Source organism: Rhinopithecus roxellana, chromosome 14 (assembly GCF_007565055.1).
Source record: "Rhinopithecus roxellana isolate Shanxi Qingling chromosome 14, ASM756505v1, whole genome shotgun sequence".
Lineage (NCBI taxonomy): Eukaryota > Metazoa > Chordata > Mammalia > Primates > Cercopithecidae > Rhinopithecus > Rhinopithecus roxellana.
Window position 1 is genome coordinate 19,079,635 of NC_044562.1, and position 21,653 is coordinate 19,101,287.

General features: G+C 39.7%; 1 protein-coding gene across 15 annotated transcripts in view; it reads right to left on the reverse strand.

Annotated features, from left to right (window-relative positions):
* Positions 1 to 21,350, reverse strand: part of SP140 (SP140 nuclear body protein) — a 101,200-nt gene extending 79,850 nt beyond the window's left edge. For 8 of the 15 annotated variants that reach the window (XR_004053323.1, XM_030917130.1, XM_030917122.1 and 5 more), the window contains exons 1-4: positions 15,933 to 16,010; positions 5,160 to 5,337; positions 4,039 to 4,207; positions 621 to 704 (exon numbers count right to left, since the gene is read on the reverse strand). Coding sequence is in view for 14 of the 15 variants with exons in the window: in XM_030917130.1 (XP_030772990.1) it covers positions 621 to 704; positions 4,039 to 4,207; positions 5,160 to 5,337; positions 15,933 to 16,000 (499 nt within the window). In the remaining variant the exon portion in view is untranslated. Of the gene's footprint in view, positions 1 to 620; positions 705 to 2,447; positions 2,498 to 4,038; positions 4,208 to 5,159; positions 5,338 to 8,494; positions 8,612 to 13,067; positions 13,212 to 15,932; positions 16,011 to 17,451; positions 17,627 to 21,316 lie in introns of those variants that run through there. The other 7 variants (XM_030917123.1, XM_030917129.1, XM_030917121.1 and 4 more) reach the window with 5 other exon arrangements.
* Between the last annotated feature and the right edge of the window lie 303 nt (positions 21,351 to 21,653).

The window sequence follows — 21,653 nt, forward strand, 5'->3', positions numbered from 1 at the left end:
TCTTATACTTCCTCTCTTTCCATTTCTGTTTCTCCCATTTCACTTTGATCTTCTATCTGCCAACACTATTTCAGTTTTGTCTCCCTGAGCAATTCTATCTTTCAGGCTCCCCTGTCTCTCCATATCAAAAACTCCAATCTTGGACTGTGACCACAGTACTAGGGACCCCTAACTGGCCAACTCTGTAAGGAACATCTCTCACCTGAATCTGATATGGCTTAGGTTATTTCTGAGTTTCTCTTAATAGTTCTATGAAATTAATTAAAAATAATCCCCTTATCTCAACCTGGGAGGGAAGGGAGGGTAGGATTTTTATGTTCCCTTAGAAGATGGAATCCATTCATGTAATTTGTCATGTATTATTCTCTGTCTACTTTTCCCATTTTCTCTTTTTATATTCTCCACCAATGGAGACTCCATCTATTCAAGAGATCAGATCTCCTTTTTCATTGGTTCTCTCACATCTGCTGGCAGATAAGGGCAGATACATGCCTATGTGAGGGGAAGAGTACTGGGAGATAACAGGGGGCTAAGATAGGAGAGAAAATACAAGCTTTGCCTCCATGAAGACAAGGAAGCAAAACTTTAATAAGGGCATTGATCAGTTAAATGATAGTTACCTTGTTTACCATATGGTAGTAATCTGGGTCTGTCTTCTAACTCGATTACATTATTCATTTGGAGAGGTGGGTGTTCATAGCATACTGAGGAAAACAATGTGAAAATTACCAAACTCAGACAGGGACCAGAGGAGAGACCTCAGTGTGCTTAAGCTGAACTTGATGTCCAAGTCCCAGGATCTCCTGCCCCCGAGGTCCAACAGAGCCTTGTTCCCCCTTTTTTCATTGAGATGCACATACCTTAAGTGTAAATCATTATGAAACCAACATCCCAGTCAAGATTGAGAACATTTCCACCATCCCAGAAAATTGCTTTGTGCTCAAGACACCACTGTTCTGGTTCCTATCACCAGCAGTGGCTCCTTCCTTTCTGGCACTGTACTTGTCTGTATTGTCTGCACTTGTACTCACCTAAATAGGATCATGCAGTATGTACTCTTACAACTTGCTTATTTTGCTCAACATAATGTTTTTGAGATTTATCCATGTTGCTCTGTGTGATAACAGTTCATTCTTTTTATTGCTGAATAGTATTATACTCTATAAATTAGTCATAGTTTATCTACTCTCCTGTTGATGAGCATTTGGGTTGGTTCCAGATTTTAGTTATTATGAATAAAGTTGCCATAAACATTCTTATACAAATCTTTGGATGAACATATTTTTATTTCTCTCATGTAAATACCTAGGAATGAAACTGCCAAGATCATAAGTTAGATTTAACTTTACAGGAAATTGCCAGGCACTTTCCCAAAGTGGTCGCTATCATTTTACATTCCTACCAGCAAGGGATGGGCAGTCCAATTGTTCCACATTCTCATCTGTGCTTGGTATTGTCAGTGTTTTTAATTTTAGCAATTCTAGTGAGTGGATGATATCTCACTCTGACTTTAATTTGCATTTCCCTCAAGATTAATAATGTCATACACTTTCTGTTCTTGCTGGACATTTTGTATCTCCTGTTCTGAAATGTCTGTTCAAATCGTTTGTCCATTTTTTGAATTGGTGATGTGTCCTTTTATCATTCATTTATTGGAGTTATTCATATTTTGTGAGTACAATCCTTTGTTAGACATGTGTATTGCAAATATTTTCTCCCAGTCTATGGCTTGTTTTTTCCTTTTCTTTTTTTTTTTTTTTTTTTTTTTTGAGACCGAGTCTGGCTCTGTCGCCCAGGCTGGAGTGCAGTGGCCGGATCTCAGCTCACTGCAAGCAACGCCTCCCGGGTTTACACCATTCTCCTGCCTCAGCCTCCCGAGTGGCTGGGACTACAGGCGCCCGCCATCTCGCCCGGCTAGTTTTTTGTATTTTAGCAGAGACGGGGTTTCACCGTGTTAGCCAGGATGGTCTCGAACTCCTGACCTCGTGATCCACCCGTCTCGGCCTCCCAAAGTGCTGGGATTACAGGCTTGAGCCACCGCGCCCGGACTGTTTTTTCCTTTTCTTAATGGTGACTTTGGATGCGTAGTTTTTAATTTGGTGACACCTAACTTACCAAGTTTTTCTTTTATGATCCATGTTTTTTTGTGTGTCCTGTATAGCAAATTACTGCCTACTCTCAGTTTGCAAAGACACTGTCTCATGTTTTCTTCTAGAAGCTTTATACTTGTTGTATTAACTTCTAGATTTGTGATCCAACTTGAATTATTTTTTGTGGATGTTGTGTAGTATAAGCAGAGGTTTATTTATTTATTTATTTTTTTCAATCTTTTTACAACTCATTCTACTTCTGCCCATTTCTCCAATTTCTACTCATAGTCTGAGGCAGTGGGCAGTGGTGAGCCTCAGGTGCCTGTCACCCAAACACAGGAAGTGCCAGATACTAACATATGAGATGTGGATGCTTGGGCCAGGGGGATCCCCGCAGTCCTCAGAGAGAATCAGAGCCCCTGAGATGTGGGCAGTAGAAGTAACTTCATTCCCTTCATTGCCACAGCCTGGAACACCCTGGTTAAAATACAAATATTGACTCAAAATTTGTGCCTAGGTACAGTTGGCTTGGGATCCATGGATTCACCCAACCTCAGATTGAAAATACGGGAAAAAATTTAAAATAATAAAAGGCCAGGCATGGTGGCTCATGTCTATAATCCCAGCACTTGGGGAAGCCAAGGCAGGCAGATCACCTGAGGTCAGGGGATCAAGACCAGCCTTGCCAACATGGTGAAACCCCACCTCTATCAAAAATACAAAAAAGTTAGCCAGGTGTGGTGGTGGGTGACTGTAATCTCAGCTACTCAGAAGGCTGAGGCAGGAAAATCACTTGAACTCAGAAGATGGGGGTTGCAGTACCAAGATCACGCCACTGCACTCCAGCCTGGGCGATAGAGTGAACTCCATCTCAAAAAATAAATAAATAAAATAAAAATACAAATTTAACAACTATTTACATAGCATTTACATTGTATTAGGTATTGTAATCTAGAGATGATTTAAAGTATACTGGTGCATGTGCATAGGTTATACACAAATACTATGCCATTTCATATAAGGGACTTGAGCATCCAGGACTGAGGGTGGTGGGTATTCCTGAAACCAATCCCTCGTGGATACCAAAAGAGGCATGCACAGTATTTGATTTCCTCTAGACCTTTCTCTGACTTGGATGTACCATAATATGAAAACGAGATACCTCTTTTTTGAATCAAGGTATAGTATTCACAAATCAACACATCTCATTCTTCATACTGACTTCTTTTACTTTTCCCCTGTTTAAATGCCCGTTATTGCTTCTTCATTTTCCAAAAACTAAACTCCAGATTCCTTAGCACAGGGTGTCAAGCCCTCCAGAATCCACTCCAAGTTCTTTCTCCAGAATCGGCTCCCAAACCCTCCCTCCCACACTCTGCAATTCAACCACATGGTTCTGAAAGGTCCCCACCAACCCCCTTTTCTGTCTTCATAGCTTTCATATGCAACTCCTCCTCAGCGTATCAGTATGTATACTGATATATATCAGTATACTGGGCTCTCTTCGCGACTTCTCCAGTCTTCGTTTGGAGAAACAAGTTGACACAGGACTGCACTGAATGACAAATTTTCTAATACAAAGAAAATTGTTTTATCTTTGAATGTATCTGCAAATATCAGAGAGTTTCCTCCTTTCCTATGAAAAGGCATCACTCATGTCTTCCTTGAAAAAAATGGAGACTTCAACCCTATGTTTTACGGCATCAAAATCAAGTCCTGGCTGAGCAACCATTTGCAGGATTACTTGGTTAACATCTGTCACTCCCACTATATGTAAACTCCATAAGGACACGGGACATGTGTGTTTTTTCATCATTATATTCCCCCTGGGCTTGGCATGTAATAGTCACTCAGTCAAACATTTGTCAAATATGAATGGAGAGTGAATGAATGAATTAATGAATGAAATGGGCTTGAATCCCCCAAAGCTGTTGAGAGCTATAGTTACCATTTTGGAAGCTTCTATAAATCTTGTTTAAATCAGGATAGGCCGTCAGGTTAATCCTGCTGAACAATGCTTCCAGATGTGACCAGCCAAACGTCTTCTCCAGTTCACTGAGTACACAATACATCACTCTTGTCACTGGGACCAGGTTTCTAAAAGCTTCTTGAAAATGCTTAAAAACATTAAATGGAGAATTATGTAGCTAGAGATTTATGGGTTCCCAAAGACTCTTAGGTGGTAGATAGAACATCTGTTCTCTTGTGAAATGCTAGAATTTTGCATATATTTGGATGACTTCTTAAATGTCCTCCACCATAAAAATACACTCTTAATTTTTTGAACCTGACTCTGACATTGTTGTACACTAAAGAGGAGAGAGTAATTTTAAATAATAAATGTGGGTTCAAAGTTGAATGTTGTGTGTGGCTTTAGAGCCTGGCCAGGTTATTTCAGGAGTGGCCTTAACAAGGCTGTTCTGTTTTGTGGATGATAACCACTACTAGGATTGGCCTGGCCTGACAGAGCTCCAGGAAACCAATCAACCAGCCCCCTACTGTGACTCCTGACCAAAGGGCACAGAAAATTCACAAAGACAAGAAGAAGGCTTGTCCTCAGTATCCCTAAAGGCATCCACTGCTAACATTAGCTTGCATTCTAGGGCTCTAGAAATGTCCAAAGATCAAACAATTATTTGGAGAGACAGTAGCAAGCATCTGCTTCCAAATGTAACCTAACATGACACAACTTCCCTGTGAGTTTCAAAAAATCTCTGTTTCAAGTGTTTCAAATAAGTAAGCTTTGGAATGAAACGCTGCCTAGTTCACTTATTTACTTTAATTATGGCTACCATTAGTAGATTGTATACATGCACCTAGGATGATCTGCACCCATACAGCATTCCCATTCTCTCTGCTGCCCCACCTCCCTCACTGTGGCCCTCCCCCAACATTTACTACAGAAGAAGGGAGGTTTTCTGTGATGCCTGCTTCTCCTGTCACCTCGTAACCTACAGGATGGTGAAGGTCCCCATTCACAGGAGGCCTTTTAGCCTGTTCATTGCATCTTGAAGTTTGGCATAATTGAGTATGGACCTGGTTTACCATCATTTGGAAATTCTTACTTACTTCATACATCTGCTCAGAGATGAAGGAGCGGTCTCGGAGGCACATAAGGAAAGGAAATGGTCTTGTTATTGCACTTGCAATCTCTACCTTGTGTTCTCTGAAGAACCTGAAAATGGGCTCAGGGCAAACCTGCTCCTGCAGGTTCTGATCCCCTGCATTCTGGATATCTGTGACCATCCTAAGAAACAAAGATACAATGTGGAAATAGATACTGAGTTTCCAAGAGGTTTGTGGTGGCTAGAAGATTTTAGACATGAAGGATGGCCAATGGAGAGCCAACATGTGTAAAATAGGCTTTCTTGTGGGGAGATCAGAATGAATGGAATTTATTTATTTTGGGAAAAATTAAGGTGGAAAAGATGAAAATTGTGAACTTATTAAAGACTTAAATGTTAGACCTAAAACCATAAAAATCCTAGAAGAAAACCTAGGCAATACCATTCAGGACATGGGCATGGGCAAGGACTTCATGTCTAAAATACCAAAAGCAATAGCAACAGAAGACAAAATTGACAAATGGGATCTAATTAAACTAAAGAGCTTCTGCACAGCAAAAGAAACTACCATCAGAGTGAACAGGCAACCCACAGAATGGGATAAAATTTTTACAATCTACTCATCTGACAAAGGGCTAATATCTAGAACCTACAAAGAACCCAAACAAATTTACAAGAAAAAAGCAAACAATCCCATCAAAAAGTGGGCAAAGGATATGAACAGACACTTCTCAAAAGAAGACATTTATGCAGCCAACAGACACATGAAAAAATGCTCATCATCACTGACCATTAGAGAAATACAAATCAAAACTACAATGAGATACCATCTCATACCAGTTAGAATGACGATCATTAAAAAGTCAGGAAACAACAGGTGCTGGAGAGGATGTGGAGAAACAGGAACACTTTTACACTGTTGGTGGGACTGTAAACTAGTTCAACCGTTGTGGAAGACAGTGTGGCAATTCCTCAAGGATCTAGAACTAGAGATACCATTTGACCTAGCCATCCCATTACTGGGTATATACCCAAATAATTATAAATCATGCTGCTATAAAGACACATGCACACGTGTGTTTATTGTGGCACTATTCACAAAGCAAAGACTTGGAACCAACCCAAATGTCCATCAATGACAGACTGGATTAAGAAAATGTGGCACATATACACCATGGAATACTATGCAGCCATAAAAATGGATTAGTTCATGTCTTTTGTAGGGACATGAATGCAGCTGGAAACCATCATTCTCAGCAAATTATTGCAGGGACAGAAAACCAAACACCGCATGTTCTCACATGCTGGGAATTGAGCAATGAGAACACTTGGACACAGGAAGGAGAACATCACACGCCGGGGCCTGTTGCAGGGTGGGAGGAGGGGGAGGGTTAGCATTAGGAGATTTACCTAATGTAAATGACGAGTTAATGGGTGCAGCACACCAACATGGCACATGTATACATATGTAATAAACCTGCATGTTGTGCACATGTACCCTAGAACTTAAAGTATAATAAAAAAAAAAAAGTCCTGTGCATAGAAGTAAAAAGGCTTGCCCTGTTCCAATCAAACTATTATAAAGAGACCTTCACCTGAACTTTCTAGGGAAAATACACAATTAAAAGATGTCAAAATCTTTATAGGAATTGACATGATGCTGTGGTAATTAATTTTATATGCCAACTTGGATGGGTTTTTTGGAAAAGATTAACATTTAAATTGGTGAATTTGGAGTAGGGCAGATTGCCTTCCATCATGTGGGTGGGGCTTGTCCAACCAACTGAAAGCCTGAATAGAACCAAAAGACCAGTGTTCCCAAGAAAGTAAGAATCCTCTAGTAGACTGCATTCAGACTGGAGGTGCACCATCAGCTCTCCTGGGTCTCCAACCAGCAGGCCCACACTACAGATTCTGGACTTGTCAGCCTTCATAATTGCAAGAGCCAATTCCTTTTAACAAATCTCTTTCTCTATATATACACATCCTATTGGTTCTGTTTCTCTGGAGAACTTTAACTTACAGAGAAAGAAATAAAAATCTGGCTGAGATATTACAGAACTCAACACTGAACTGCAAGTCTTCTTAGTTAACAACAAAGAGAGGAAATCTCGGGAGTCATAAAGGAGATGTATCTCCTCCATCTGTAACTGTAAAGGAAGGGTGGCATTCTCCATCACAAAATTGGTTCAAAGACTCTCATCTGGTAAGGTCTGATTAAGAATAGTCACAATAAGGCTGGGCGCGTAGCTCACGCCTGTAATTCCAGCACTTTGGGAGGCCGAGGCAGGCGGATCATGAAATCAGGAGATGGAGACCATCCTGGCTAACATGGTGAAACCCCGTTTCTACTAAAAATACAAAAAATTAGCCAGGCATGGTGGCGGGCACCTGTAGTCCCAGCTACTCCGGAGGCTGAGCCAGGAGAATGGTGTGAGCCCCGGAGGCGGAGCTTGCAGTGAGCCGAGATGGCGCCACTCCACTCCAGTCTGGGCGACAGAGTGAGACTCCATCTCAAAAAAAAAAAAAAAAAAAAAAAAAAAAAGAATAGTCACAAGAAAATGACTCTTTCTCTGGTCCAACACGGAGATTTGTGTGAATATGCAAAACTAGGACACATTGATCTGTCTACACTTGGAGACCTCTGGATTTCAGACATTAAGGCTGTGCCTGGGAAACTAATTTTTACTCACAAAAGTTTGTAGTTCTGATTCTTACTTGCTAAATTGTTCTCCTTGCTAATAGGCCTTAACATATTTATCTGTATTTTTAAACGGCATGAAGACTTACAGAATTTTTTTTATCCCACAATGAAAGGGTCATTGGGACTTTCCATTCCTCAAACATGCATCAGGATAGAATAGAGCATCACTAAGATTTCCCATTCCCCAAACATGCACCATTTATCCATTGAATTCTTTTAAAAAAGAAAAAGACTTCTGGTTTAAAATGGTTGATTAATGACAACTGTTTTTCTCCTCTCTCACTAGAATGTCTCCTAAAATGATAATAAAGGAATTAAAGTCACAATGATGAAGAGAAAGGAATTAGATGAGAAATTTTAACCTAAATATGACACAGAAAAACAGTCAGGGGGTACTCATTGCTATTGAAGGTGGAGGATGGTTCCTGAGGTCAGAAAAGGATCCAGCATGTCCTGCAGCCTCCCAGAGATGCAGTGGTGGTTGAGAAGGAGATGCAGAGATGAAAATCAAGAGATTGTTCCAGAGGCAAAATTAAAAACAGTTTGCTCTACGACACAGAACACCCACAATCAGGCAGAAGACTAGAGGTTTCTTCTTAAGAAAAATATAAATGACTCAGAGGAAAGGACTTTACCTTCAGGCATTTGGTATTTGCTCAGTGAAGCCCACAAACTTGCAAGCCCATCTCATTAAATGGAGTTTCAAGTTTGCTTTTCAGCATCTTGCTGGTAAGCATGAACGGATTACAACAGACCACAGCATGTGTGGAAACCTACAACATTAAGGAGTAAAACCAAGATAAGCAAAAGGCAAAAAAGTACCCTAGCAGAAATAGGGATGTTTCAGGGAACAAAAGAGAATTTCTAAACAACAAATATTATCATACAGAAAGAGAATATATTGTACCAAAAATTCCATGCAGAAAAGAAACAACCGGAAAATAAAACAGAGACCTTGGAAATTCAAAATGATTGCGAAATTTTTAAAAAGTGAACTAAAATTCTTGTAAGATAAAGGAGGGAGAATTTCCCCAAATGGAGAAAAGCCCTAAAGGGAAAAATAGGTAAATCTGAAAAGCTAAATGTCTAAAATAATGATATGAGCCTATAAACCTAGAGGTAAGAGGAAACTACTAAAAAAAAAAGTGTATACCCATCCAATTCTTGAGAATGGGTTCAAAAAAATTAAAATGGAAAGACATATACCTTGTTCAATGATTCATGTATGAGGGCAGAATCAATACTTAGACAAGGACTCAAAAAATATTTTGCTCATGCACCTTCTGTGTTGGTCACACATTTTTCAATGTTCTTTTCTTCTGGGCCAAGATAAGATTGTACCTCCTTTGGAGCAATGGGAATCACTCCAGCAGAAGAGCTGAGAGCCAGCACCTGGTTAGGCACGCTCTCTGTTCCTCTACCACAGTGACTGTCATTTCAGATGGGGTGGCTGCTCCTCAGCCAGAGACAGAGTCCAGGATGAGGGTCCTCTGAGCAGAGGCCTGGTGACCCGTTGAGATTTGGGAGTTGTTTGTTCCTATAGAGCACCCTACTCCATTTTTACTGACACTGTGTGGGACAAATTATTTGATGATGTACTACAATTAACAGAATCAAGAAATCAGTATCAGTAAAGCCTTGTTGTAAAGGAACTGAAAGCATCACTAAAAACCAGTTAAAATCCTGATGTCTCAAATTTATAAATTATCTTAGAACAGTAATTCTCAAAGTGGGGTTTAGAGACCCCCTAGGATTGTGCAAGACCCTTTCAGGTGTCACCAAGGTAAAACTGTTCTCATAATAACATATTCTTTTCCCTTTTTCTTTCTCATTTTTTCATGAACATACAATGAAATTTTTCAGAAGCTAAATGTCCTGTGATGTCACAACAGATTGAACGCAGAAACAGATAGGAGAGTCTAGCTGCCTTCTACTGATATTTAAAAGATGCATAAAAATGTAAAGCAATGCTAATCCTCTAGCTAATTTATTTCTATTTTGAAAAGTTCTATTATTTTTCATAAAGATACATCACTTATATTCATGGGTAATAAACTCACTACTATTATTTCTAAATGAATAAATACATATTTTAAGTGTTCAAAGTTTTAATTTCTAATATGGTAAATAGCAACAGATATAACCCAATAAACAAAAGCCAATTCTTTGGGGTTCTCGATAATTTTAAAAAATACAAAAATATCCTGAATCCAAATATTTGAGAAGCACTGCTCTAAAAAGACAGGATATATACTGCATATAATAAAATTATAGCAATTTCAATCTTAAGCTTTAGATTCTATTTTAAAGTTTTTTTTGTTGTTTCGTTTTGAGACAGAATCTCGCTCTGTCACCTAGGCTGGAGTGCAGTGGTGCGGTACTTGGTAAAGTTTTTTTAAATTGAGTGAGGACAAGTAAAAAATGGAGTTAAATAACTTATTTCAAATAAAAATTCAAATGATACAGTTATAAATTTGATGCTCTCAGTTAGAGAAATATACATTAAAGAATTAATTAGAAACCCAAGTGTAACGAATAGAGTCAAAATGAGGCTATAAACTTTACAAAATAATGAGAAAGAAAAACATGCTCTTTTTCTTATAGAAAATAAAGAGGCATAAAATATAAAAATTAAAACTCCATAAGCAACAAGATATTTAAAACAGATTAAGTTACCATCTTAAATTATAAATGGTCAAAATAGAATCTAACTACAAGAGACACAACAGAGATAAAGTAACATTAAAAATGTTAACAGTCAAAAGATGGGCAAGTTTCATTAAGCAAATACAAATGAGAAAGAAGGTAAAATTCTCAATACTCACATTTAAAAAGCAAGATTAAAGATTACCGGTGGGAAAATCTTTCATGGCTGTTAAAAAACATTTTACTTCCAATTCTTAGCTTCTCAAGTAGATAAAAGTAAAAGAACAAAGATACATAAAATGTAAGTTTTAAAAACTGGCAAAATTGATTTTTTAGTAACACTGTGTTAAACATAAAAGATCATACCATGTATTTGGCCCTGAAGTAATTTCAATAAATAATAATGAAGAGAAATTGAATAGGTTACATGCTCTGGCTGTAAGATAATACTATAATAAAACCAAAACTTTAAACAAAAAGAAAGTTTGTCTTAAGGAAAAAGTCTAAACTTCAAAAATGTAAAAGTTCACTAGACTCACTGATTTTAGCTTCAACATACAAGGACGTTGGCAGTCACTGCTTCCATCCTCACAACAACAACAAAAACCCAGCTGAACAAACTATGAATTAACAACTTCTCTTCTGTCTCTCAAAGAACTGAAGTCACAAGGCAAACTGCCCCAAAATCGGCAGATACAGGCAAATCCAGAGAATTGGCCAAGATCAACTACCTGAGGCAGAAGGTACTGGAGTCATAGGCTGGGAGGAACACATCAATGTTATGTTTGATGAATTGCTAGAGGCTGAGTGTGGAGCAGCATGAGCGAGTGTGGGAAACTCCTGGGGGTTATCATCTCAGGGCAGGCCCCAACCTTTTGTGGATTTTACCTCCAGAAACCCCAAGAAAAATCTCTTCATCCTTCTGACAGGAGGAGGGAAAAGAAAAGTTTTCTAAAAAACCAAAGCATTCTCCATAACAAAGGCCTACTCTCTAGGGAAAATGCTTTAACCGTTCTAGGGGAAGGGTGACTACCAAAATCTAGCCTCTTCTGGACATCCTATCACTTCTAAAAAGGGTGGAGGGTGAGGCCGGGCACGGTGACTCACGCCTGTAATCCCAGCGCTTTGGGAGACTGAGATGGGCAGATCACAAGGCCAGGAGTTTGAGACCAGCCTGGCCAACATGGTGAAACCCCGTCTCTACTAAAAACACAAAAGAAAATTAGCTGGGCATGGTGGCAGGCACCTGTAATCTCTGCTACTCAGGAGGCAGAGGCAGGAGAATTGCTTGAACCTAGGAGGCGGAAGTTGCAGTGAGCCAAGACCATGCCACTGCACTACAGCCTGGGCAACAAAGCGAGACACCATCTCAAAAAATTTTTTAAAAAAGAGTGGAGGGAGAAATTCTTTTGAAAGTAACAGTCCAAGGTGCAGTTCCATTAAAAGATTGAGATGTAATCATAAGATTATAGACCACCTCCCTCCTGACATGTTACCATTCCATCAACAGGGTTCCTGTATAATAAGAGCAGATTATAGCTGGAAGAGCTGCAAGAAACAGACTATTTAAAAAGGAGTTCTCAGAGAAACCCAGAGAAAGCAGGGGAAAGAAAAACAAGAATGCTAGGGGAATTTGACACCTCTGCCACCTACAGCTAGAATAAACATTAGATATGGCCCATTTCCTACCCATATTAATATAAAACCTCACATTGAAGGCTTATTTGCCTCCGTTCCTATTACCTGACTTATCATGTCTGACTTTAAAAAAAAATTATAAGACATACCAAAAGGCAAGAAGTAACGCAGTGTGAAAAGACAAAGTAATCATCAAAACCTGACTCAGATACGATGGATTTTCCAGCTTTTAGACAGAAATTTAAAATAACTATGGTTAATTAATACCTTAAGGGCTCTAAAAAAAAGCAGACAATACGCACGAACAGATGGTTAAGTGGGCAGAAAGATGACAACTCAAAGACATAATGAAAAATGAAATGCTAGAAATAAAAAACAATGAAACAGAAATGAAGAATGCCTTTGATGGGTTCATCAGTAGCCTGGACATGGCCAAGGAAAGAATCAGTGAATTGAAGATATGTCAAAAGGGACTTCTCAAATTGAAATGTAAAGAGAAAAAAAGAGGAAAAACAAAATAAAACACAATATCCAAGAATGCTGGAATAATTTCATAAAGTGTGACAAATATGTAACTGGAATATGAGAAGGAGAAGAAAGAGAAAATAGAGCAGAAGAAATAATCAAGTAGTGATAGCCAAGAATTTTCCAAAAGTAATGACAAACAACAAACCACAGATTCAGGAGGCTCATCAAACAGCAAGCGGCATAAATATCCAATGATCTAGATTTAGACATATTGGAACCACCTTTGCAAAAATTTTGACAGTGAGAGAAATCTAAATTAACTGACTCCATCTTGCTTCTAACCTCACAAACTGTCCTTGCTCACTCCTGGGCGTACACCAAGCTAACAATGAGAAGCATTTAGTTTATAGCTTAACTTTAAAACAAAGATTATAACAATCCCTTCCCAAAACTTACCCCCTCCTTGCTCTGGGACCAAAACCACTTTTGTAAAATTAACAAATTGGCTACAAGATTAGAATTATGGTTCAGGAGTCATGTAGCTGGAGGTCACAAGAGTCATAACCACTCCAGTTGCTCCTATAGAGAACTTCAGTATTGTAAAGCCTAAGACTGGTGTTTGAGGTATTTTTCAGACCTTGCATTTTAATGGACCAGCCAATACCGCAAGATTGGTAACTAGGTCCTGTGACCCCCACCCAGGAAATGACGCAGCACAGGAACATCACTTCAACCCCCAGTGATTTCATTCCCAACCTAGCAATCAGCATTTCCCTGTTCCCCAGCCCCTATCTGCCAAACTATCCTTAAAAAAGCCTAGTCTCCGAATTCTTGGGGAGATGGACTTGAGAAACATCTCCCGCTTGTCTGGCCCTGTGATTATTAAATTCTTTCTCTCCCGCAACTCCTACTATTCGCAGTGTGTGGCTTTTCTGGGCAGCAGACAAGAAGAGTCTAGTTTGGCAATCACAATTTCATATTCAAACTGCAGTATACAAAAGACAGAGAAAATATTGAAAAAAGCCAGGGGGTGGGGGAAAAAAAACAAACCAACCAACCCTTACCTGTGAAAGAAGGATAAAATTACATCAGATTTCTCATTAAAAACCATGCAAGCAAAGAAAGTAGAAAGAAATATTTAAAGTGATGAAAGAAAAAAAAAGCCTATGTGGACTTCTACATCCTGTGAAATTAACCTTCCAAGTAAAGTAGAAATCAAGATTTTCTCAAATAAACACAAACTGAGGGAATTCATTGTCAGAAAGCCTACCCTGTGTGAAAATGGTAAAAGAATTTCTTCATGCAAAGGGAAAATGATATGGGCCAGAAACTCAGATTTACATAGAGAAAGAAAGAGCATCAGAGAAGAAATAAATGCAGATATAGTAAAATGTTTTCATTTTTCCTACTCCAACTTGACCTAAAATGAAGCTGTTTGTTCAAATTAATCATATCAACAATGTATTGAGTGGTTACGGGACATAAATAAGTGGAATGACTAGAAGCCTTCCTGTTCTTTTTAACATTGTCAGTCATTTCACAATGTTAAAAAGAACAGGAGGACAGAATTTGGGATGTTCAGCTGCTTGGTGTATTCTCTACTCATTAAGTGATAGAGTGTAATTAAAATAGACATGATTTGCTGTAAATATATATTACAAACTTCAGGGAACCACTAAAAACGTTTTAAAAGAAGTATAATTGATATGCTAAGAAAGGAGAGAAAATAGAATCATAAAATGCTCAATTAAACCAGAAAAGGCAGGAAAAAAGGAAGAAAAGATGAAAACGATAGGTACAATGAAACATTCACAAATGTGGTAGATATTAATCTAACTACATTAATAACCACTTTAATGCCAATGGTCTAAAACACCAATTAAAAGACAAGAGATCAACAGAGTACATAAAAACACAAAACACCCAACTATATGTTGTCTATAAGAAAGTAATTGTAAATACATAAAAAAAGATAGGTTAAAAATAAAGGGATGGAACAAGATACACCATGCCAACACAAATCAAAGAAAAGTTACAGTAGCTATATCAATTTCACACAAAGCAGCTTCAGAACAAGGAAAATCGTCAGGGATTAAAGAGGGGCATTACATTATGATAAAAGGGTCAATTCTTCAAGAAGGTACACAATCCTTAATGTGTATGCAACTAGCAAACTAATGGTAAAACATATGAGGTAAAAACTGATAGAACTATAAAGAGAAATAGACAAATTCACTATTATTGTTGAAGGCTTCAACACTTCTTTTTTATTAATCGACATATCACACAGGCAGAAAATGAGTAAGGATATAGTTGACCTGAACAGCAATAGCAATCAACTTGATCTAACTGAAGTTTATATGATACTCCATTTAACAATAGCAGAATGCATGTACTTTTTAAGCTCACACAGAATATTTGCCAAGATGTACCTCATTTTGGGCCATAAAACATACCTTAACAAATTTAAAAGGATAGAAATCATAAAAGTTTGTTCTCAGACCATAAACTAGAAATCAGTAAGAGAAAAATAGCTGGAAAATTCCAAAATACTTCCAGATTAACCAGCACAGTTCTAGGGTCAAATAAGAAGGTCTCAAAATAAATTTTAAAATATTTTAAACGAAAAGGAAAACAACTTCTTAAAATGAATGGGATGCAACAAAAGCGGCACTTAGAAGAAAATGTACAGCATTAAATGCATATAATAGAAAAGAAATATCTAAATCAATAATCCAAGCTTTCATCTGAGGAAACTAGAGAAAAAAAGGAGCCATTTAAGCCTGATGCAAGCAGAAAAAAAAAATAATAATAATTAAAGTGGAAATTAATGAAATTGAAACAGGAAAACATTCGAGAAACTTAATGAAACCAAAAGCTGATTCTTTTCAAAGAATTAATTTATAAACTTCTAGCCAGGCTAACAAAGAAAAAAATAGAGAAGACAGAAATTCTCAGAATGAAAGAAGGATCATCACTATGAATTCCACGGACAATGAAAAGGCAATAAAAGAAAACTATGGACCCCACACCTACAGATTTGGTCACAGATGAAATGAACACATTCTTTAAGAGGCAAACTAACCAAAACTTGCACAAGAGACAGGTTGTCTGAATAGGCCTATATCTATTAAAGAAATTTGAATCAATAATTAATAGCCCTCCAGAAAGGAAAGTACTAGGCCCAGGTGGTATCACTAGCTAATCCTACCAGATATTTAAGGAAGAAATGACATCATTTTCCCCAATTTCTTCCAAAAATAGGAGCAGAGGCAACACTTCCTGACTCATTCTTTGAGGTTAGCATTACCCCATCATCACCTCTCAGTGCCATCTTCTTCCTGCTTGGTGACCATGGGCTGGCTGGACTTTGAGCTCCACTGGCTCATCTTCCCTTCGCTAGAGAGCAAGTGAAAGAGAGACGACTGGGATGCCTGTCTGGGAGTGGTGGCACTGGGCACTGAAAACCAGCCTGGTGCCACCACTACTGCTGATGATACCAACAGCTTTTGCTTTCTTGGGGCTGTACCAGTGCCACAAGTAGCCTTGGCACAGAGTCCCAATTAGACAAGTTTCCATACACTTTTACATTCCATACATTGTTTTCATTTTTATCAAGAATGTACAGTTATCCCTTGGTATCCAGGGGGAATCGGTTCTAGGACCCTCCACGGATATCAAAATCCATGGATGCTCAAGTCCCTGATATAAAAGGTATAGTATTTGCATATAACCCATGCACATCCTCCTGTATATTTTAAATCATTCTAGACTTATAATACCTAATACAATGTAAATGCTATACAAATAGTTATACTGTATTTTAAATTTTTATATTACTTTTTATTGTTGTTATTTATGTTTTTAATTTTTAGAAAATATTTTGCATTCATGGTTGGTTAGATCCATGGACACAGAATCTACAGATAAGAAGAAATGACTGTATTGACATTCTTGTTTTTTGTTTTTGTTTTTGTTTTTTGAGATGGAGTTTCACTCTTGTTGCCCAGGCTGGAGTGCAATGGCGCCATCTCAGCTCACCAAAACCTCCGCCTCCCTGGTTCACTCGATTATTCTGCCTCAGCCTCATGAGTAGCTGGGATTACAGGCATGTGCCACCACACCCAGCTAATTTTGTATCTTTAGTAGAGACAGGGTTTCTCCATGTTGGTCAGGCTGGTCTCGTTGTCTTATATTTTTTAAAGATGATTTCCAGGCTTCTCTGACCAGATATGTAAAACATACCAGAACAGAAGAATAAAAAAGGCAAAAGCAGTCCTCACTCTCCACCTGCTGCCTTTTTTGTTGGGTCTCATCTCTTTCACTTCCTCCTACCAAGTATTCAGAGATCCTGAACTGACTCTAGGGCTAAAAGCCACATAGATGGGCTCAGAGGAGAGCTGGTCCCCAACTACACACTCTGGCAGGTGTGACAACAGACAGGCATTTGGATTTTAATTCTTCTAAAAAGATCTTTTTTAGACAGAGTTGTCTTTTGGAGTGGGGATAAAGGAGGCCTGGGGGAGATGAGAGGGTTCAGAGGTCACGGGGAATCATCCAATCCTACAGCAAAGCCTCAGAAGGGGCATGATGTTCAAACGGCTCCAGTCCAGCCATTTGCAGATGTAAGAGAATAGGAAGATGATGTGAGTCATGGCATCCTTGAGTTTCTCCAACAGCCAATCCCTGCAATTTAAAAAATCTGATTGCCTCATTATTTATTTGTAACCTAATTCTATTGCATACCTGTAGAGTGAAGCTGGGTAGACATTAAATAACAAGTATGAATGGGAACCCTACCAGAGATGAAGGACAGACGGGAAAGGAGACGATGACCCACCTGAAGTTGAGATTGCTGTCTCCACTTGCCATCTGCCCCTGCTGGCCCCGCTGGGCCATGAGCTTGGCCTAGGATCACACCCGATTAGATTTTCACTGCCCCGTCCCTTCCTGCAGCTCTGAAGTAAAGCTGCCAACTGCCCCTCGGGGCTCAGCCGAAGAGGAAAAGAAAAGTGAAATTGCCTAACCAGCTGACGTAGGTGCACCAACTCTACAGTCCTCCCTCCACCCAATCTCCATGACGTCCCTCAGTCAAGGGAGGAGGAGCAAAGCCAGTCCCACGAGGCCACAGAAGACGGGGTCACTTTTTCCTGCCAAGGAAAGAGGGTTGTAAAGTCATTCAACTCAAGCAAGTCGAAGTTGTTTTGAGGTAAGGTGGCTTCATGAGGAGGAAGTAAACTCCATATTTGTCCCTATCCCTTGCTGAGGTGGCTGAGAAGGACAAGTGAAGACCAGGCATTTCAAATCTTCAGTCAGGCTCCAGGGCTGGCCATGCACCTTTGTGAGCCTAGGCTGGATGGGTTAGGCCCAGTGATTGGACATGGGGCCAGAGAGAACTGAAATACCATGCATTATAAAGTAGGGGAGATGCTCTTAGCACTCCATGAAAGCAGACAGAAGTAAAAGACGACTATCTCAACTCCTCCAACCAAATGCAAGTGCAGAGTTTGGGCAGAAAAGTGAGGTGCATTTCTAAGTTTTCTCAAATACGTAGGCACTTCACAACTGCAGCCAGGGGTGACTGGGAGAAAACTGAGCTTTCAGCATTTCACTGAAATCTTGAGGAAAGTGACAGCCTTCTCATTGTACGGGGAAATGGTTTGGAGCTGAGATTATCTAGACCTTCAAGGACAATATGATACAGGAGGATAGCTGTATTACATTTATGTTTACACACAATTTTTCATTTATACCCAGCCCTCATTCTGTAAAGGATTTGAAACAATTTACAAAAACACACTATATTAGCATAAAGTCCAGTGATAAACAAATGGAAGCAAAGGGCCAATATACAAAATAAAACCACAGGACTAGAAATCCAGGCAGAAAAATGGGTCAAAGACAGGGGGCTGATGAGAGCCAGGGTATGGGTAGAACCCAGGGCCAGTGACAGAGCAGTAGTGAGGATTAAAAAGCCAGAGGCAAAGCAGTATTTTTGCAAAAGATGTGCTCCCAAATGCTACTTTTTCTGGCTCATTACACATATGCAAGGAAATCTGCATACATAAGTTTGCAAATTATAGAGTGCAAGAAATTTCTACCCCTTTCTCACTTCTGCTTTCTTTCTACCAAAGGAACAAAGACCAATCTGGTCAGGACAGACTCCAGAACACTAATGAGGACACCTTTTTCAGTAGGCAGGGTCACTGTGCCTACTACGTCTTGCATATGTCTGGATCTCTCTCTCTCACCCATGTTTGCTCATGACTCCCAAATTCCTGACTCTGAATGCTAATGGGGACATTCACTGTTTTTATGTCCAATTATGTCAGATAATCAATCCCAGATTGATCATATTTCCTTGAATATCTCTTGCCTATAATTCAACCTCTGGTACCCAACATTTTTATCAGTCAGGATTTGGGAGTAAAAATAATCCAAACCGACTCTGGCTAAAACTTAGGCAAAAAGTCAATTTCTTAGAACTATATTGGGTAGCTCACAGAATGTATGGGAAAGCCAGAGGACTAAGTTAAGAAAGTAGGCAGTCTAGGCAGGTTATATTAACTCACTTGCCCTTTGTTATAATATAGTTGAATGATATCTGGATCACCTGAATATCCCATAGAATGTCAGACTGGGCTGGGCATGGTGGCTCACGCCTGTAATCCCAGCTCTTTGGGAGGCCGAGGCAGGCAGATCATGAGGTCAGGAGATCAAGACCATCCTGGCCAACATGGTGAAACCCTGTCTCTACTAAAAATACAAAAATTAGCCGGATATGGTGGCGTGCACCTGTAGTCCCAGCTACTCAGGAGGCTGAAGCAAGAGAATCGCTTGAACCTGGGAGGCGGAGGTTGCAGTGAGCCAAGATCACACCACAGCACTCTAGCCTGATGACAGAGCATGACTGTGTCTCAAAAAAAAAAAAAAAAAAAAAAAAAAGTCAGACTGATTGATGACACTGGTGACAACATGCTGACCAGACAGGATGAGCAAGATCTTGGCAGCCAGCATACCAGCTAAAGAAGAATAAATTACTGACCCACAACAGCAGGGATGAATCTCAAAAGCATGATGATGAGGAAAAGAAAGCCATACACCAAAAGTGCATTCCATGTGCTTTCACTGAAAAAAAACAAAACAAACAAAAACACCTTAATACACACAAAACTAATCTGTGGTGACAGAAAGCAGATCAGTGGTTGCCTGGTGCTGGCCTTAAGGAGGGGATTATCTGCAAAGAACACAGGGAACTTTCTAGGGTAACAGAAATGGTGTGTATCTTTTTTTTTTTTTTTTTTTTTTTTTTTTTTTGAGACAGGATCTCACTCTCTCACTGCTCACTGGACTGGACCTCCCGGGCTCAAGCAGTTCTCCCACTTCTGTCTCCCTGGTAGTGGTGACCACAGGTGTGTACCACCATGCCCAATTAATTTTTAAAAATGTATTTTTGTACAGATGAGGACTTGCTCTGTTGTCCAGGCTGGTCTCAAATACCTGGGCTCAAGCGATCCTCCTGCCTCGACCTCCCAAAATGCGGGGATCATAGGCGCAAGCGACTCTCCCAGCCTAGAAATGGTCTGCATCTTGACTGGTGTAGTACTTACATTTGGTAAAATGTACATTACAATGAATAAATTTTATACCTCAATAAACTGGAGCTAAAAAGAACTGTATATAATTTTAATAGATTCTCAGTACATAATCACTAGCATGTGAATTAACAGGTGAGGTTTTCCCATTATTACCATATTGTCAAGCATGTTTTTTTTTTTTTTTTGAGGCGGGGTCTCACTCTGTTGCCCAGGCTGGACTGCTGTGGTGCAGTCTCAGCTCACTGCAACCTCCAGCTCCTGAATTCAAGCGATTCTCATGCCTCAGCCTCCTGAGTAGCTCGTATTACAGGCATGTGCTACCACGCCCAGCTAATTTTTTTGTGTTTTTAGTAGAGACGGGATTTTGCCATGTTGGCAAGGCTGGTCTTAAATTCCTGGCCTCAAGTGATCTGCCTGCCTCCGGCTCCCAAAGTGCTAGCTAAGCTATAGGCCTGAGTCACTGTGCCCAGCCAAGCATATATGGCTTAGAATAAACATCTTTCATCCTCATTCACAGCTGTCTTTTTTTCATGTAACAATTTTTGCCTGATTTGACATTGACTTTATTTTCCCACTCCTGTTTTACTTTTGTTTGTTTGTTTTGCATTTGCCTGGTATATCTCTGAAGAGATCTAAAGGAAGAAGTTCTTGCTGCCAGGTTCCTCAGATGCCCATGAAGGGGCTATCCAGGTGATATGGAGGGTAAGTGACATGTGACATTTGCATAAAATAACCTTAATTCCTTAATTCCTTTACCACAGCCATCCCCTGCATCACAGCACTGTATGTTACTGCGTGCTGAGGCATCAATGCACCCTCTCCTCAGCTGTCAGCATTGCATTTTTCCTGGCTGTGTCTTCCATGCCTGTTTCACCCACAGCCATTACCTGCAAAGCTGGGTCTGCTATTCTGTACATACTTGGGTGGGAAACGCTGTGTTTGTTCCTGCATAGAAGGGCTCGCTCTTGTGCAGTTAGTCTTGGTTTCAAAGCTTCTTAAACTTTAGATCCATGTCTGCCATCTTTTATCTGAGGAGTTTGTGGGTGTTCTGGTAGGGGAACTTGAGGGTCATATACATTTGAGAATTATTGATTTAATCAAACTTACATAGATTTCTTTCCTTTTTTCCCGAGATGGAGTCTTGCTGTGTCACTCAGGCTGGAGTGCAGCGGTGCGATCTCAGCTCACTGCAACCTCAACCTCCTGGGTTCAAGCGATTCTCCTACCTCAGCCTCCCAAGTAGCTGGGATTACAGGCTCACGCCACCACATTCAGCTAGTTTTTGTATTTTTAGTAGAGATGTGGTTTCACTGTGTTGGCCAGGATGGTCTCAAACTCCTGACCTTGTGATCCGCCCGCCTCAGCCTCCCAAAGTGCTGGGATTACAGGCGTCAGCCACCATGCCTGGCCCAAAGTTACATAGATTTCTATAGTGCAGTGGTAC